At 27.1% G+C, this 18,625-nt stretch overlaps 2 protein-coding genes across 44 annotated transcripts in view; both read left to right on the plus strand.

The window, feature by feature from the left end:
* The window catches only part of LOC126899357 (pentatricopeptide repeat-containing protein 2-like), a 68,525-nt gene extending 65,141 nt beyond the window's left edge, over positions 1 to 3,384 (plus strand). For 6 of the 8 annotated variants that reach the window (XM_050674231.1, XM_050674268.1, XM_050674248.1 and 3 more), the window contains 4 exons: positions 428 to 466; positions 727 to 765; positions 1,121 to 1,201; positions 2,285 to 3,384. In XM_050674231.1, the coding sequence (XP_050530188.1) occupies positions 428 to 466; positions 727 to 765; positions 1,121 to 1,201; positions 2,285 to 2,427 (302 nt within the window). In that variant the 3' untranslated portion in view covers positions 2,428 to 3,384. The remainder of the gene's footprint in view (positions 1 to 427; positions 467 to 726; positions 766 to 1,120; positions 1,202 to 2,284) is intronic. The other 2 variants (XM_050674259.1, XM_050674277.1) reach the window with 2 other exon arrangements.
* A 10,604-nt stretch (positions 3,385 to 13,988) lies between these two features.
* Positions 13,989 to 18,625, plus strand: part of LOC126899248 (uncharacterized) — a 31,575-nt gene continuing 26,938 nt past the window's right edge. For 11 of the 36 annotated variants that reach the window (XM_050673963.1, XM_050673994.1, XM_050673981.1 and 8 more), the window contains exons 1-3: positions 13,992 to 14,178; positions 14,912 to 14,938; positions 16,845 to 16,871. In XM_050673963.1, the coding sequence (XP_050529920.1) occupies positions 14,091 to 14,178; positions 14,912 to 14,938; positions 16,845 to 16,871 (142 nt within the window). In that variant the 5' untranslated portion in view covers positions 13,992 to 14,090. Of the gene's footprint in view, positions 14,179 to 14,911; positions 14,939 to 16,844; positions 16,872 to 18,625 lie in introns of all 36 variants that reach the window. The other 25 variants (XM_050674102.1, XM_050674093.1, XM_050674131.1 and 22 more) reach the window with 5 other exon arrangements.

Consider the following 18,625-nt stretch of genomic DNA (forward strand, 5'->3'; position numbering starts at 1 on the left):
TTTTAAGTAAAAAAAATTGAAAAAATTTCGAAAATTAGCGATTTTTAAATTTGTAATTTTTTTGGAGGTTTCCCCCTTTTACGGGGAACGAGGGAATTTTTTTCAATTTTTAAGGGTAATGTCTTCGACTAGATACGATTTGTGATCTTTTGACGTATCATTGAAAGAAATCGGTTCGGTGAGAGCTGAGAAAAAGTGGTAACAGACACAAAAAAAAAAAAAAACACATCTTAGTAAAACCAATACCTTCTCAGCTTCGCATCGAAGCTAAAATATAACGAGGAAATAAAAACTACTATAGACTAAAGACTAATGACAATATTTTAAATTTTGACAACATGATATCACAATTTACTATAGAGTTTCAACCTAAGTTTTAATCAATTTTAAATTTTAATATAAAATTATATATAATTCAAATTTTTAGATAAAAATATCGATATTAAAAATTGTAAAGACATAAAAGGTAAGTAAATTAATAATGTTTTGTTGATACAGAATTCCTAACTTGTGTTTTATTTGGATGAATAGTGGTAAATGAGTTTAAATACCTAATTTTTTTAAATTTTACACTCAAAAATATAATGAGAAAATAAAAACTACTATAGACTAAAGAATATTTTAAATTTTGACAAAATGTTATCTCAATTTACTATAGAGTTTCAACCTAAGTTTTAAACAATTTTAAATTGTAATATTAAATTACATATAATTTAATTTTTTTAGAATATAATATGGATTATATGTGTAATATTGACATAAACGGTAAGTAAATTAGTAATGTTTTGTTGATTTCCGAACTTTTGTTTTATTTGGATGAATAGAGTTAAATGCGTTTAAATACCTAATTTTTTACTATTTTACCCTATAAGTATAGTGTGGAACTATATACATCAATAATTATATAGAACTAAGCACATTACACTATGGTGAAAAAGAGATTTTTATCATAAATCTCGATATAACGACTATGTCCACATTTCTAATAATTAAAACTAATTAACTATCTAAAATAACCATATTGATCCTTTTTAATTACAATTATTATTAAAAAGGATCAATAGGATTACTTAATTAATTAATATATTATAATATATTAATTAATTGATTTGATTTGTAGTGGAATTTTTTAATGATGCGGTAAAAAAAAGAAATGATATTATGAAAAGAATGTTCAATGATTACTTGCATATTATAAACAGTAAGAGTTTTTAATTTTTAGAAATAATTAATATTATTCATAATATTTATATATCAATTTACTTTGTGCAGTATAATCAATGATCGCCTTTTTTAATTTTGATTTTTATGACAAATAAATATATTATTTTATATAATAGATCACTTTTTCAATGTAAATTGAATATATTTTTTAATGTACATAATTATAATTATAAAATAAAAAAAGAGATTATATAATAAAAATTGAACACTAGTAGATAATTTGTAATTCAAAATATTGATTTAAAACTAAAAATTATTTAACTCAAAAAGTAAAGATTTCTGACGGCCACCTAATCCCATCAATTAAAACCATACCCTTCTCCAAGGATTGATGGGGAAAAACATACATATAATATTTACATAATTAATCTGCTTTTATAAATATTATTAGATAGTTAGAAAAAAATATCAAAATTTATAGATTTCAAAAATCGGGATGATTTGGTGAATTTCTTCATTTACTGGGGAAGAGGGAAATTTGTTTAAATTTTAAGGGCAATGTCTTAAACTAGGTATGATTTGTGGACTTTTGATTTATTATTGAAAAAAATCGGTTTAGTGAGAGATGAGAAAATTTTGACATACACATAAAATTAAATTTTTAACATATTATAATAATATTAATACTGCTTTGTATCAAAGCTAAAAAAAAATTTTATTTGTATAAAAATAAAATTGACTAAATTGTGTTTTATAAACGTGGCTAATCTATTATAATATCATATTTTTCTTTATTACTATAAACTAAGTTCAAATTTCAAATTAAAAAAAATTTATCATAACATTTCTTTGTATAATTGATTCTTAGAATCGATTTGAAGAAAAGTTAAAGTGCTAATAGTTACGTAAAAATATTCAAAACATTATTTTTAGATGAATAAAATCTTTATTCGTTACGTTACGGTAGTAGACAATTTTAGTGTTAAAATTTAAAAGAATACCTAATAAATAGTTAAAAATAAATTTATTGAATTTATTTAAAAATGTTCATATAAATTGTTTCACCGAGAGGTTATTGTATGACTAAACACTATTTCTTCATAATTTTATTTTATTTCAGAAAAACAATTGTGTAATAATGAAAAAGAAATAAGCAAAGTTTGTGATCTAATTAAAGCATTAGAAAATAATCATCCAAATAATTTAAAGAATTCTAAACATAAAGATGATATTATATCAAACAGTTCAGCCCTTTGCGATTGAGATAAGATTAAAAAATAATTTTTAATATAATATACGTTGTTTAAACATTGTATATGTTATTTTTTTTTTTTGCTAATAACACAGGTCTATGAGAAAATTTTTTGTTGTCTATTATGCATAAATGAATTTTGAATGAAATATTGTGTTTACTTATTAAATTATACTTCTTCAATAAACAATGTAATGATAAAAAATGCACATAGTTATAAATTAGAATTTTACATATACACAAGTTTAATTAATTGAAAATACAACGCAATGTCCAACAAACAACCACGACTTTTAAGCTAAACAATTAGCAAACAAAAATTAATGCAAAGTCAATATAAGCAACCATAATGCTAAATACAAATATTAAATTGCTTACTGCAACCTGCATGGCTCCCTATATTATTATAATTTAATACTTAGTACGTATATCAGTTTTTTAAAAAAGTAATTTTTTGTTTATAACAGCTACACGTCATTTTTTTAATTACTTATATCGTCTAAATTCATTCTACATCATATAATTGCGTACTTTATTCCTTAAAACTTCACATAACAAAAAAGAAATAGAAATAAGGCAAGTACAAATATTTCGTTCAACTGTTCACTCCTCTCCTTTTTTGTTTAAAAACTCATTTATATTCTCTCCTTTCTTTTAGCTTCTATGCGAAGCTGAGAAGATATAAGTTTTACTACGATGTGTTTTTTTTTTGTGAATGCTATTTTTGTGTAAAAATTCTCGATTTTATATTTTACATTTTTAACATTATATTTATATAACTTTTTGAAAAATGTATGGCTCAATACAATTTTTTTATGAGTAATATTATTTATATACATCTTTTATTTGACATACTTTTTTTTTAAATCGGACTATTTTCCTTTATGCAGGGGGGGTCAAAATATTAAAAATGCATATAGATAATAGAACTTTTTCAACTAAATGTTAGGAAATGTTCCGAAAATACTGACACGTTAATATATATCTTAAACTAAATCTTATGTAATATATTTTAATATGAAAAAAAAAAATCTTACTTTATTTTGTTTTAATGGTGAAAACGAACATCAAAGTTAAAAAAAAATACGATTTTTGTAAAAAAATTCGTTTTTATATTTTAACTTAATAAAGCTATAATTTTTGAAAAATGTATAGATCATTATATTTTTTAAGGTAAGTACTATATTTATATTTATTTAATTATTTCTTCATATTTTACACTTATAAATCATAAAACTTGTAATCAGAATATAAATATTAAAATAGGAGATCATGTAGCTTTGGTATAATCCATTTATTTTTTAAAATTAAACGTTATCTACAGATTTGCATCAAATCATTTTTTATGAAAGTGATTAAAATCACTGTTAGATATCATCTATATTGGACCCAGTTATGCCACGTCCCCAATGTGCCGCGACCCTTCTGTGTTTTGAATACATGACCTTTTGAATACAATTATTTAATTTTTTTTTAAATTATTTAGAATTATTAAATTATTAGAACAGTTGAGTTCTAGCATAGTATAGATTGAAAATGTTCAATAACTCAGATCGCTATTATAAAACGCTTCAATACATTAATGTGTAAAGAAAAAACTAAAAATTATATTTAAAAAATATTGCATTCGGTTCTCATAGGTCATTAAATTTCACTTTGCAGGATATCTCGAATTTACTTGACTTTTTAAACTTGTTCGATGTTGGTTAAACTAATATTGATATATGTCAAAGTTATGGTTCAGTTTTTTCATTAAAATACATCACCTACATGTAGGGACTTCATTATAGGTTGATAAATAACAAAATAAAGAATATACGTTATCTTATTCTATTATTAACAATATTTATGACTATTTTGAGTACAAATATCATGGACACAATAATCCATCTAATATGTTTTGAATATGTTTATCATGGTGTAGTTTTGCTTATTGCTTTATCATAAAATGACAGAAATATTAATTAAAGGTGAGCATGCGTAGTATATTACCATTCATAACACCCCTATGATATATAGTTTCATCATAACATGTTCTGTAAAAATTTACGAAATATGATGAAATAATTTTTTGAACATAATTAAATTATAAGCACTTTTGAACTCGCACATTTATAAAATATCTAGATAAATATCTAAATTCAAAAAATTTATCTTTGATGATTGTTAGATAACCAATTAAAAAAACATAGTTAAGAAAAAAAATAAAAAAGATAATTTTATTTTTATCAAGATAAAAATACAAAAATTTATTTAGATTTTGATAATAATTTTTTTACCATGACTTATGGTTGAATTAATACTCTCAACTATGCATATATGCTTAAATTACATTAAATTAATTTATTTATTTAATGAGAAATATTTATTTAAAAGTAAAAACACAGGTATTTAATTATTAATTTTGTATTAATATATATATNTTATTTAAAAGTAAAAACACAGGTATTTAATTATTAATTTTGTATTAATATATATATTTTTGGTATTTCGATTAATACATAAAACAAAATGGTACTTAAAATTTTTAAAAATTAAATTTTTAGAAATTTTTTTCTAAAAATAATGACATTGTCCAAAGATGCTATTTGAATTCCAGCCGGCTTGAATATGTTATCATCTATCTAAAAACTGTTGGGAAATTTCCAAACAGATCTTTATCTATAGGATCAATATTTTTTTAATTTTATCTAGAGATAACACACTGATTATCAATACAACGGGGTTGGTAATCAAAAAATAGTACTGAATCATCAGTAGATTCTACTAACGCAATTAATTGACAAATCGTATTCACTTTTCCATTACACATACAATCAGAACTTTTTTCTAAAACCATAAAATTTATTAATTAGAATATTTCAAATTATATTTATGAATTCAAGTTTTGTGCTGTGTTTCGGTAATTGTCGCTCCAAAAGTGAACTTTGCAATGAGTTCGAAACGTCAGCACATTACTGAAGACATATTTATAAACATTTTATATAATAGAATAATCTATGACATATTAACATTAACACATTCACTCAAAATTAATATTAAAAAAAAAAAAATTATATTTTAATTTAAGTTATTGAAAGATTAGTCGAGGTACATTATATGTAGTGTATTTAATTCGAAAATCTTTTTAATTTCTTTTTAGGTTTTTTAATTTAGAATTTTTTATATATATATTTTTAGTCTAGGTAAGGTAATGTACTCATAAATTATAGGATTATTTATACTATTTCATTTGGACAAAACTCTCCATCCTTATTTTACTAATTTATTTGGAGGTTATTTAGTATACTTTAAATTTTTTTTTACTCATTGACCAGGTTTGATAGTACTCTTCAATAAAACAATTCGTCAAAGAAAATATGTTTTTAGTATTCTAATAAGTTTTATTATAACGCAACGGTACAAAAATTATCAAAAATTAGATAAATATTTGTTTCATGATATACTTCCGTTCAAAAACTTCTTAGTCTTATGATACTTAAAAAAAAATATTATAAATAAATAAACTATATTTAAAATAAAATAATTCAATTTATATTATCCATTTATTTTTGGATAATTGCACAATTTTAGTTCAAAAAATTCTACTGAATGTGTTACTAAGTCTAATTGTTTTAGCTATAACTTATGCTATAACTTTTTGAAAAAGGTATGGATCAATACAAATTTTTCATGAGAAGTAGTATTTATATACCTCTTTCATTCGATATACTTTTTTTTAAATCGGATCATTTTCCTTAAAATATTATTTTTTGAAAAATTTTGCATCAAGACCTTTAATTTTTATACAAGTGTGCCATAGAAGTAACGAAGTATTCAACTACTTTATTTTTTATTTTTTGTAAAAATTACAATATTAAATTATTGAACATAAATTTCATACTTATAAATCAAAAAAGGGACGTTCAAAACTTAAAAACGCATATAAAAAGTGAAACTTTTTCAACTTTACTTTTGAAAATGTTCCTGAAATACTGCGTCCTTTAAGCATATGTTAAATTAAAGCTTATGTTACGTAGTATAAATTTAAAAAAAATATATGTCCCAACGACTTATAAATATTTTTCAACCCCTGAAATACCAATATTTATTCATCTCAAAATTTTATCTCTTTTACACATTTATTAATCTCCAGCTATTCAATTACTCTCTTGCTATTTTTGATATTAAACTGTTATACCCCTTTTTTATTTTACTATTATTGATTTCATTAACTTAACCTCCTCTTTTTGGTTTATTACATACCCCAAACGTCAAAGACACATGTGTTACCAACACGGAAATCGTACATGGTCTATGTGGGAACATAATATAACAATTTAAACTAGTTCAAAATTTCAAAGTTATTTGTTTCGACTCAAAAACAGAAAATCAGTATTTTTAGTACTATACTTTATGGAAAACAGCAGAATCCCTCCCAATTTTTATTGTATACTGCGGTTTGTCTTGAAAACATTCTTTCAGATGAAATATATGATATAGTTATAAGGGTTCTTAATTCTTTTGTAACGTATTTTAAAATAACAATACAAAACCCAAAATTTTAAAACAAAAATAACACATTTTAGCTTCGATGCGAAGCTGAGAAGGTATTAATTTTACTATGATGTGTTTTTTTTTTATTTTATTTTTGTTTTTTGTCTGTGAACGCTCAATCTCAGCTCTCCCTGGATCGATTTTGATGAACAATATATCAAAAGATCACAAATCGTATCTAGTCAAAGACATTATTAATTGAAGAAAAGTTCAGGTTTTTTATTAAAATTTCAAACCCTCAAATACCTAAACTAAATGCCAAAAATACATAAGCCATGAAATAATATGAGACCTATTGTGTCGAATATTAATGCTCCGACTTACAATTTGGCTAAACACCTAGAAAAGAGTATTTTCATCTTTTAAAAAATTCGATAGTTTTTCAGTTAAAAATAATATTGACTTAGTTAAACAATTATCTGGTTATACCATTCAAAATAATGACAGGTTAATTTCTTTTGACGTAGTAGCATTATTTCCGAATATTCCAATAAATATAACAATTGAATTTCTTCATGACTGTTTAAAGGAACAAAACATTGAACAGGATAAAATAAATGAGCTTATTAATTTAACAAAGTTATGTATGAGTCAAAATGTTTTTTAGTTTCAAAATAAATTTTATGAGCAAACTGAAGGCACAGCAATGGAAAATCCGCTACCACCATTTTTAGCAGAACTTTTCATGAGTAGATTTGAAACAAATTTAAAACACACTTATGGTGATTTTCCAAAAATTTGGGTTAGTTATGTAGATGATATTTTTGCAGTTATAAATAAAGATTTTAATATGGAGGTTTTCATACAACATTTAAATTCTTTTACCCATCGATTAAATTCACATATGAACAAGAAGTAGAGGGAAAATTGNTTCACATATGAACAAGAAGTAGAGGCAAAATTGCCTTTTTTGGATTTATTAGTTAAAAGAATAGAGGGGAACTAAATTTTGAAATTTATCGGAAAAACACGCACACGTTCAGATATATTCCGAACACATCGAACCACACCTGGAACACAAATTGTCAGCTTTTAATAGTATGGTTTACAGATTAATTAATATTCCGATGAATAAAATAGATTTTGATAAAGAATTGGTGGTTATAAAAGAAATACCTAGATTTAATGGGTATAACGAAAACAAATTTCAAAATTAGTCCGAACACAAAAGTGGAAAAAAGAAAGAGGGCAGCTAGTATACTCATCAGCGTGGAGGAACAAAAAGTAATTAGATCACCAATTTTATATTATCCGGGGATCTCAAATGGACTAACTAGAATATTTAAGAATTTTGGTATTACTTTGATAACATCTAAGAGTTATAATTTAAGAGATTTATTTGGTAACCCTAAAGATAAGGTAGATGAAGGGGGGAAATCAGCCGTTTATAAAATACAATGTGAAAGTTGTAATAAATGTTACGTAGGACAAACAAAAAGAAATTTAGGGGTCAGGTTGCAAGCGGGCTTTTTATATATTGGCCTGTAACAACAACATGGTTTGCCACTTGCATAACGACTAGCTATAGTAGCAAGGGTCGCCACCACCTAGGCGAGGTGTCACACCTATCAGATATGATTACCAGACCATAGGTGGAATTTAATTTTAAGTTAATTAAAAGTATAATCTAAGTTAATATGTCGTCATATGTATAAATTACTATAATACCTCGTGGTTTATAGAACACAATTATGACAATCAAATTTGTATGTGGTAGATATGTAAAACATACCGTAGCCCGTGTCTAGATTAAAGAATAGGGATAAAATACACGCGAGTAATTAAGTTACTTGTACAATAAAATAAATATTACAGTTGAAATTAATAAGGAAATTAAATTTAATTGTTAAATAAAAATAAAATTAAGTTAAACATGGACAAAAATGCGAATGCATCAAAAAACCATTTCTACAAATAAAGGCAACACAAATAAAATAAAATGTTTAAACAAAAAAAAAAAACAAATAATATTACTAACATCACAGACGGTATTGGAACACATACGTTAATGTTAATCGGAAATTAATGAAAAACACCAGGAGCGGTCTGGAGACTCGCTCTTTAGCGTTGGCTAGAAGAAAAGGGAAACACGTGCTCTCCACACATAAACAAAATTTACGATAAAATAAAAATGAAATAAAATAATTAATAAATATAGCTCATTACATAAATATAATATATAAAAAAAAAAATCGATAACCCGTCTCCGAAGAGACCCATCCGATGGTCTGGATGCTTCGCCGAAATGACCTGACCGTTCGCCGTTGGCGGCTCCCGATTACGCGAAAACTTTCTGTCTTCAAACCGATGCAAGTGGGCGTGGGCGCAATACTATTTCAGCACGGAGATGAACCGGGTGATAGAAGAATCATATCCTACGCTAGTAAGAAACTATCGGAAACGCAGAAACCTTACGTCGCCGTAGAGCGAGAATTCTTAGCAATTATATGGGCGACTGATAAATTTCGCCGGTACTTAGAGTATTCTCCTTTCGAATTACTTACGGATAATTCCGCGTTTACTTGGCTACACAGACCAAGGGACAATAATTCTAAATTATCTAGATGGGCGCTACATCTAGAGAATTTGAAATGTACCGGGAAGCACAACGAAGAACCGGACATGTTGTCACGTTATCCGACCGAAGGGCCCCCTGTTGACGAAGAGTTACTCGACGACAATTTAGTGGGCGCACCGACGACGAGAATGTCGAATAATACGCGGACCACTCTTGACAATGTTTTTGCCTTAACCGAACAAACGGCGCGTCATATATACGGTCGTTTACGGGGTGGGGGAAGGGGGAAATACAAGATCGGCAAAACGACGACCCGTTTCTTTCATCCATCATGAAACAACTATTCAAGAATAACGCCATTAAAAACGATAAGGACTCCAACAAGAAGAACAGCGAATATTTCATGTTAGATGGACTTGTACGCATTCGTATGGGCGTAGACACACCAGCCGTAATACCGGTATCACAGCGTGTGATTTGGCGATACCACGACGATGCGCTGGCGTGTCATCCAGGATGGAAAGAAACCTACCGAGCGATCAAACAGCGTTTCTATTGAAAGGGCCTGAAAAACATAGTACGTGAGTACGTAAAATCGCGTGATATTTGCGTGTGTACGAAGGCAACCGTGGGAGGTTATTAGTATCGACTTAATAGGTGAGTACCCTAGAACACCAAGGGGAAAAACGAACCTGTTAGTAGCAACTGACTGTTTCAGTCGCTGGATCGCAGCGTACCGATAGGCGCAGCGACTACAAAGACGATTGTAGACACGCTTGAACGCGAATTTTTCTCACGTTTTGGGTACCCTCGCGTATTGCTTTACGACAACGGACGGAATCTGGTTTCTAACGAAATTATTAACGCGATAAATAGATGGGGGGCGCAAGCCTGGACCACAGCTATTTATCATACGCTTTATTTATCATTACTGAAGTAATGCCTAACGGTAGTTCCAGACTCACAATAATGCCAATCGTAAAAAAAAAAAGTATGATCATTCCTTGTAGGTTCAGGAAAGAGTTGTAAAGAGAAGCCCATTCTAAACATTTAGGTATTTCTAAAATTAAACAGTAAGTAGATATTACTTTTGGTGGCTTCAATTGGATAGAGAAATTGAAAATTATGTTAAAAGTTGTAATTGTGTTACAAAAAACTAAAACTAACTAAAACCTAACTCAACCGTTTAGTATTTGTAATATTCAAAAATAACTCAACTTAGTTTTAAGTAGAAAAGAGAGAATGAAATCGATATGTGAGGTTGTTTTATGATAATACATGTGTTTTCTTTGAAACTCTGTTTTATTTTTATACCTTTACTGTCCTATTATAAGCTGTGTCTGTGTATTGTCATGCCGTGGAACATACGATACTACATACCTAATGGCAAGGTACATGTAGATTTTTTGAATCTTAGTAAAATAAATTTTATGATTTTGACAGATGTATTTTCTAAGTGGCCTGAGGTGATAGAAATGAGAAATATCAATAAATAAATATATTTATAGAATTAGAAAATAATGGAAAATTCACCAAAGTAGAAAATTATGAAAATAGTGTTAGATTTTTGTTGAATAATAATAGATAAAAATTATTTGACTCATTCAACTGTTAAGAAGTTTACTGTTATTTATTTAAAAAGTATATAAAAATATGAAACAAGTGACACAATTTGCGCCAAAATGATGTAGTCGACACAAATTAATCGTTAGATTTGCGATGTTTGCGTTAAAAGTAGCAGGTCAATTTATGATAACCGGGTGGGGAATTCACTGCTGTCACCAGCGAACTATGTGATTGAAATAACTCGGAGAAAAGGAAATATGAAGGAAACCTAGCTGTCTCTTATACGAAATATAAAATAAAATAAAAATCAAGTTATCAAATGGTTTTCTTCCTTAATTCAATGTGAGACCGGTTGAGATCCTTACCGAGAAGCCAGTTGACAAGACTTACATCGCAATAATGTAGTCGACATTGGTTTTGGGGGTAGAGACCCGTGGGCCGTTTATTAATGAGCAACAACAGATTATTTAAAAAAACAAACCGAAAAGACGAACACAGTTAATAATAATCTTTGCATAATATTGCGGCACTTTCGCTGGCGTCGGCGACACGGTGTCCGGCATGATCTTCGGACGTCAGAAAGTTAGCAGCGTTGATGGCGACGGTGCGCGGGTAAGTATCGGTTCGTCGAACGCGGTCATGTGACACGCCGGAACAGTGGCGTACATCCTCGACGTTGTCACTTATTAAGAAGACTCAACGTATCGTTTTTGGCGGGTCGTTTTTTGCCGTGTGGCACTTTGCAATGTGATGTATGGCACGCGGTGTTGGTAGAGTCAAATATAATATAATAATAGGGTGACGGCTGAAAAAAAGTATTTTTGGCAAAATTACTTAGATGATCAGATTTTCAAATTTTTTTTTTAACATAAATAATAGGTCACGCAACTACTGGGAAATTATTTGAGAAGGTTGGAAGATTTTTAATTGCTTACTAACGCCAGAATTTACTAATTTGTTATAAATAAATCTGTTATTTGTTTTCAAGACGTTTCATTTAAAACACAAAATTCATCTGAGCCTGTGTTTTTAATTAAAACTATTATAATGCACAACTATTAAATATTAAAATAAAATTTTATGAATTTTACTAAACTACCTTATTTTAATCATTTTAATAGTGTGTATAAATATATTATTTTACATTGAAAACATATTTGTACTAAAACTATAGCAGAAACATATTTAGAAATGCGTCATTTTAAGTAGAATTACCAAAAGTCTTGTAATAAATAATAATATTGTAAAAACATCCATAAATTCTGTTTTTAGGTTTAATTTAATATTCATAAGTAATAATAAAAGCAGTTTTTTTAAAAAGAACAATAAATTATTCACTTTAAACCAATATCTGTTAAATTGAATATTTTTAACTGTTTTCTATTTATTTCAGCACAATTTATCTTATTTCATTAATGACACTTCCCGTGATTTTTTAAATTTTTTATTTTTTTAGAATTTTTATTTTATATTTCCAATGACTTAATTATATTATTATTAATTGATATTAGTAGAAAGAAGATCACGGCACCACTTACATTTTAAACGTCTGGGTGGGTCTCCAGGTATGGACAATGTTGAGAGATTTTTTATTAGGAGTTTAGAGTGGGAGAGTAATTTACTGTGGAATCTTTTATAGTAGGAGATGGCTTCTTCATGGACTGTTTTTAAGTTAAGGTCAATATGAAGTGTATAATTAGAGATATAGGGAGGTGCATTGGTTAGTTTTCTTAAGCCAATATTCTCAAAGCCTTGAATTTTATTGGTATTAGATTTTTTAGCATTGCCCCATAAGTGAAGGCCGTAAGTCTATATAGGTTTTAAAAGGAATTTATAAATTAGAAGTTTAACATTAATGTTTGTAAATTTATTGTTTATGATTAATGATATGAGTAACCGCAGACGGCTATTTAAAGACGAGCGTTTAATTTTAATGTGCTGAGCCCACGTGAGCCGATTATCTAGTGTAAGTCCGAGATACTTGACAGAGGAAGAGGAAGGGATTTGTACTCCATATAGGAGGAAACCAGAACAAGGGAGAAGTCTTAAAATAAAGGTAGTATGAACTGATTTTGAATAATTAATATTAAATCGTCATTTTGTGTACCAATCTTCCATTAGGTGTAGATGATTTTGCAAATTGACGGATGCAATCTGAGGGTCAGAGTTACAGGACAAGATAGCTTTGTCATCAGCATAATCTGCAACAATGGTGTAAAATAGATTTTACTTGAGTATTGTTTTCTACACTGGCATATGCAAGGGGGGGTTGAAACCCCCCAAAATTTATAAGCAAGCAATAATATTGGACGATAAACAATAAGTAATAACAATAAAAAATATCATATCATACTATAAATATTTCCACAATAAAGTAATCGAAAAGAGGAATTTTTATGAGAGAATTATATGAGCAGTGACACACCTAATTTTCTTTAAATTTTAAAAACCCCCCAAATTTAATTTCTGTGTACACCACTGGTTTTCTATAACAATAAAAACCATTGAAAGTATAAATTAAAAAATGTTTACGTGTTTTGTATATAATAATACTGTTTATATTTTTATTACAATGAACAGTATTTAGTTATACAACAAATTAATATAAACATTTTTTAAGTTGTTGTTTTTTTACAATTAAATTTGAATAATAATAATGTGGTTCAACTTCACGTTAAATTAAAATAATAACTCAATTCCCATGATAATTTTTATTTTGTTAAAAATGATAAATGTTATATCATATTACTGTTTATATTTTACATTAAATGGGTCATTTAAAGTGACTCATTATTTTAATAAATAAAATAACTTTATTGCAGACTTTTACTACATAGGTATAAAATTTTATTACTTCATATTTTGAAAATTGTTTTATTAAAAATATGTTTTTTATGTTTACATATTACTTTTATTTCATTATGGATGAATAAACATATATAATAACGTTTGAATACGACAAAATTATAGATTTTAATTTTTCGATTGAAACGTATCAGTCTGTTTATAACTTAAAGTATATTCTTTTAATTATTTTTTATAACATAGTATACCATGCGTTTATTACACATACATTTTTTATTTTTTTGTTTTTATTTTATAAAACCGTCAGTCAGTACAATATCAGACCATTTATGGAAAAGTAAATCAATTAATATTTTTTAATGAAAATATAATTTTAATTATTCCATATGTTTTGAAATATTAAATTTTTAATGTATAAAAGTATCTTATTATAATTTATAATATAATTTTATAATCATAATGTTATAAACAAACCTGAGTTTTAATAGACGAGTTTTTCAGAGATATCTTAATAATTTTGATTAATCCCTGAAGAATTTTTTTAAAAAAAGTTATAATAACGTTTTTATAACATATAATGTTATATTAATATTATAAAAATATTTTATACTATTATTTTTTTTTATTGATATTTGGGATTATCTACCAGATTTTCGAGTGGTTATATCTCTTTCTTCAACCTTCGGTTTTATTAAGGCTTCTAAAATATTTATTTAATAAGGGAATCCGTTTCAGAACCCTATCTAGTTTAAGTTCTCACAAACATCTTATGTTACATCATATATGTGTACTTATTAACCTTATGATCATGATATTGAAGTATGCTTGGGGGATATTTAAATGCATAAATAAATGTACACACAACGTAATTCTTTTAACACTAATCAATCAATGTCAGTTAATTTTAAAAGGGATCTAAATAAACATTTTCCACTCTGGACAATATTACATTATATTTACAAGGCTAAGATTTCATATTTAGATTCGGTCGCTTAAAGTTTTACTATTAAAATAATGTTGGAAACATTTTAAATAATTTTATGTTTCTGATTAATATTTTTCAATTGCAGAAATAGGCAAATTAATAGATTTAACAAGTAAGTAGTATCAATGTATTAAAATTATGAAAAAAGCCACTATTAAAATATTTCAAATTTTTATCTACCTTTTACTCATTTTATTATTGTTCTCAATGAAAAAAAATAATTCTTATGTTAGAGAAGTCTTGAATACCTGTATAACTAGGTAGAACCAAATCGAACCTCAACATACTGAGTCATGCGTGTTTATGATTAAATTATTTAGGCCGCCTTTAACTGAAATTATATTAATGTAACTTGTGTAATTACTATGGCCTTTATCTACAAAAATGTTATGTGGTGCTATTTTCTTTGGTCTATTTAACTAAAAAATCAAATTAATGAAAACAAAAATAATTATGTAATAAGAATTTATAAATTAATTTTTTTTTTTTTGAGTAAAATACAGTACAGATTCAATAATATAAAATTAAGATATTTTTTAGATTAGTATTGAATAATATCTGTCAGTGATTAAAGGTTTTTGACTATTTATAAATAAACTATACTTATTATTTTGAGTTTATAAGTTACGTGAGTCGTATATTAAAAGAAGTGTGTATATCAGCTCTTGAAGGAAAAGGATTAAGAATAAGTATGAATAAGACAGAGTGTACATAATACGAGTTAGACAAAGGAGAACACGAGATAAGTGAAATGAGGAGATCAGTGACAATAAGCAAGGACATGATAAGAGAAGTAGAAAGTTTCAAGTATTTTGGATCAGTTGTGCAAACGAATGGTGGTATTGATGAGGATGTAAGAAACAGGATTAATTAAGGGTTAGAAAAGTTGAGAAAAGCGTCTGGTGTGTTATGCGATAAGAGAATATCAATGAGGCAGAAAGGTAAGTTCTATAAGACTATAGTAAGACCAGATATGATGTATTATTCAGTGTTGGGTGGTTGATAGGAAAATAGAGCAGAGAAAGAGTGAAGTAAAGATGATAATCCTTAGATAGATAAGTGGAGTGACTAGAGAAAATAGAATAAGGAACGAACATATAAATGGGAGTATATGTGTAGCGTCAATCATGAATTAGACCAAAGAAAATAGACTTAGATGTGTTGATAGTTCAGTCATGTTATGAGGTGAGATGAATCGAAAGCTGTAAGAACAGTTATAAAAACGAATAATGAAGGGATAAGATGTAATGGAAGATCTAAAAAGAGATGGAGGAATGTTATGGAATGCGATATGAGGAAGGTTAATGTGAGCATAGACGATGTGTGAGTTCGTGTCAAGTGTAATTTTACGATAAGGGTGACCAATCGCAAGTAGTTGTGGTAAAAATGAGGAAAAAGAAGACATGAGTCGTACATTAGACTAATATTATATCATCTTGATTGTTTTATCATAATATTATATAACCTAGAAGGGACTATATCAATCGTAAAATGTAGGTATAAATATTTATGAGGTGCCCCAGATTAAACTAAAAAAATCTCGATAGACCTGAACATATCTACCAAAAAATACATCGTTTTTAAAGTTGATTACTCATAGTAGNTTTAAACTAAGATTAAACTAAAAAAATCTCGATAGACCTGAACATATCTACCAAAAAATACATCGTTTTTAAAGTTGATTACTCATAGTAGACCAATCATCGGATTGTTTTCTGTTTTTAATTATATATTACATTAAATAAGCTTTAGCTCGAAATAATTTAGAATGATGGAAGTATTGTGTTACTATGGAAATATTACAAAGTTGGTAATTTTCCCCGAAATTTATATTTTTTTTCTTTATTACCTGATAAGTTTTAATAATAAAACTTATTGGTTTGTACTAAATGAATTATTCAAATGAGTTAACATAATCAAAATAAACTTTATTCATATAAGAATCAAAATAATAATATTGTTATGACATTACTTTAATAATTTTACTAAAATCTAATTGTTCTAATGTTCGATTTCAGATGAAAAACTTGAAAAAGTAACCAAAGGTAATATTTATTATAAAATCTGTATATTTTAATTACAAGCATAAAATTTTCAAGTAATATTTATTTATTTATCCCTACATTGTTGTTAATTCGTAAACGGACTGTAATTTTAAAATATCATAAACAGAGTGTAATGCTCTTTACCTAGTGTAAAATATATCATATGTCATTGTAGCCAAACTGTACGAGTAACGTACGCTGTTTAAAACAAGTAATACTATATGCGTTACATCGTGTAGCATAATTTGTTAATATTGCACAAATAGCCTTCAACATGTCAAAGTGTCCGCAAAGCATAGACAGTACATAACAGTTGGACACTCGCCTTGCACCGCTAACCCGTACGACAAAACGAAAATAAAGCTTAATCACTTATTTCCGGCTACATGAATGATGCCTATCGCAGCTGGGCGCACGTGGCTTCATGCAGTTAGTTTTTATTTAAATTGTTCCAAATGTTAGTCGTATTGACTTACAATCAATACTATTGTGTAATTTATAAATTTGTCTGCCATAGACAAATTTATTTTATACAACAAAAATAAACTTTGTTTTTCAGTGAATATCCAACAAATTAAATGATTTTATTTAATGAAATAAATTAATACAAAAGCAACTTTATAATAAAATAAGAACAATGATGACCTCCTCTTTATTGATTGTATTCTTACGTGTGGATGTAGTTGGAACTGCAGGCCCACCCTCATGCGGCGCTCTGACCAGTAACACCGATTCACTTCTACTCCCTGATAGGTCACTGATTAAACGGTCATAGGTACCTGCTTTTACTCTAATAACATTTTTTGATAAATAATGTTACAATAATGTTTTTATAACATTATTTTTTTTAATTTAGGTATGTTCGTCGACTTTTATATTAAAGAAATTAAAAAAAAGTTACGATTAAAATTTTCTTATATAAACTGAAATAATAAAACATTTTTAACTGATTTCACCAATTATCTCTTTTCCACTATTCTGAAATGATTCTTCCTTAAATTTCAAATACACAACGCATCCATATATTAATAAATAAATTTGATTACTTTTAAGTAACATAATAAAATATAATATAACTCGAAAACATAAAATAGCATAATTAGTTAACTTTTATTTGAAAAAGAATATATATATCTTACTTCGTATGAACGAACTATCAAACGATAAATATTTAATTTTAAAATTGACAAATTATAATGTATAGGTAAATTTAACACCTTTTTACAATAATGTAAAATATGATAAAAAAATAGCTGTCTTTATAGAATTTTCTGTAGAACATTCCCGATAATACTCTCGAAACAGATTTTTACGATAAAATTACATCGCTAGGTAATTGTATTTATGTGTACTCACCCGTTAGTGTTTTAAAATTTCAACCGTTCTGTAAGCAATTTTTTTTTTATGCCCACGCACAGATTTTTTATTAGGATATGTTTTCTGCGCATGAATATTTGATAAAAATGCTAAATTATTATCATTGCTTCTATGTTTTTTGAAATTGTGTTAGTATACATGTAATGATAACTATACAATATTATACCACAGTAACCAACATTATTATAAAAATTGACTTTTGTATAATAAAAAAACGCAGCACAGGGGGTCGCGGCACAGTGGTGACGTGGCATAGTTGGATCAAGTATAATGATATCTGACAGTGATTAAAATCACTATCAAAAATAAACGCTTCGATGCAAATCTTTAGATAGTGTTTAATTTTAAAAAAATTGGTGTTTTATTCCAAAAGCTAC

This window comes from Daktulosphaira vitifoliae, unplaced genomic scaffold (assembly GCF_025091365.1).
Source record: "Daktulosphaira vitifoliae isolate Bord-2020 unplaced genomic scaffold, ASM2509136v1 Scaffold_1, whole genome shotgun sequence".
Classification (NCBI taxonomy): Eukaryota; Metazoa; Arthropoda; class Insecta; order Hemiptera; family Phylloxeridae; genus Daktulosphaira; species Daktulosphaira vitifoliae.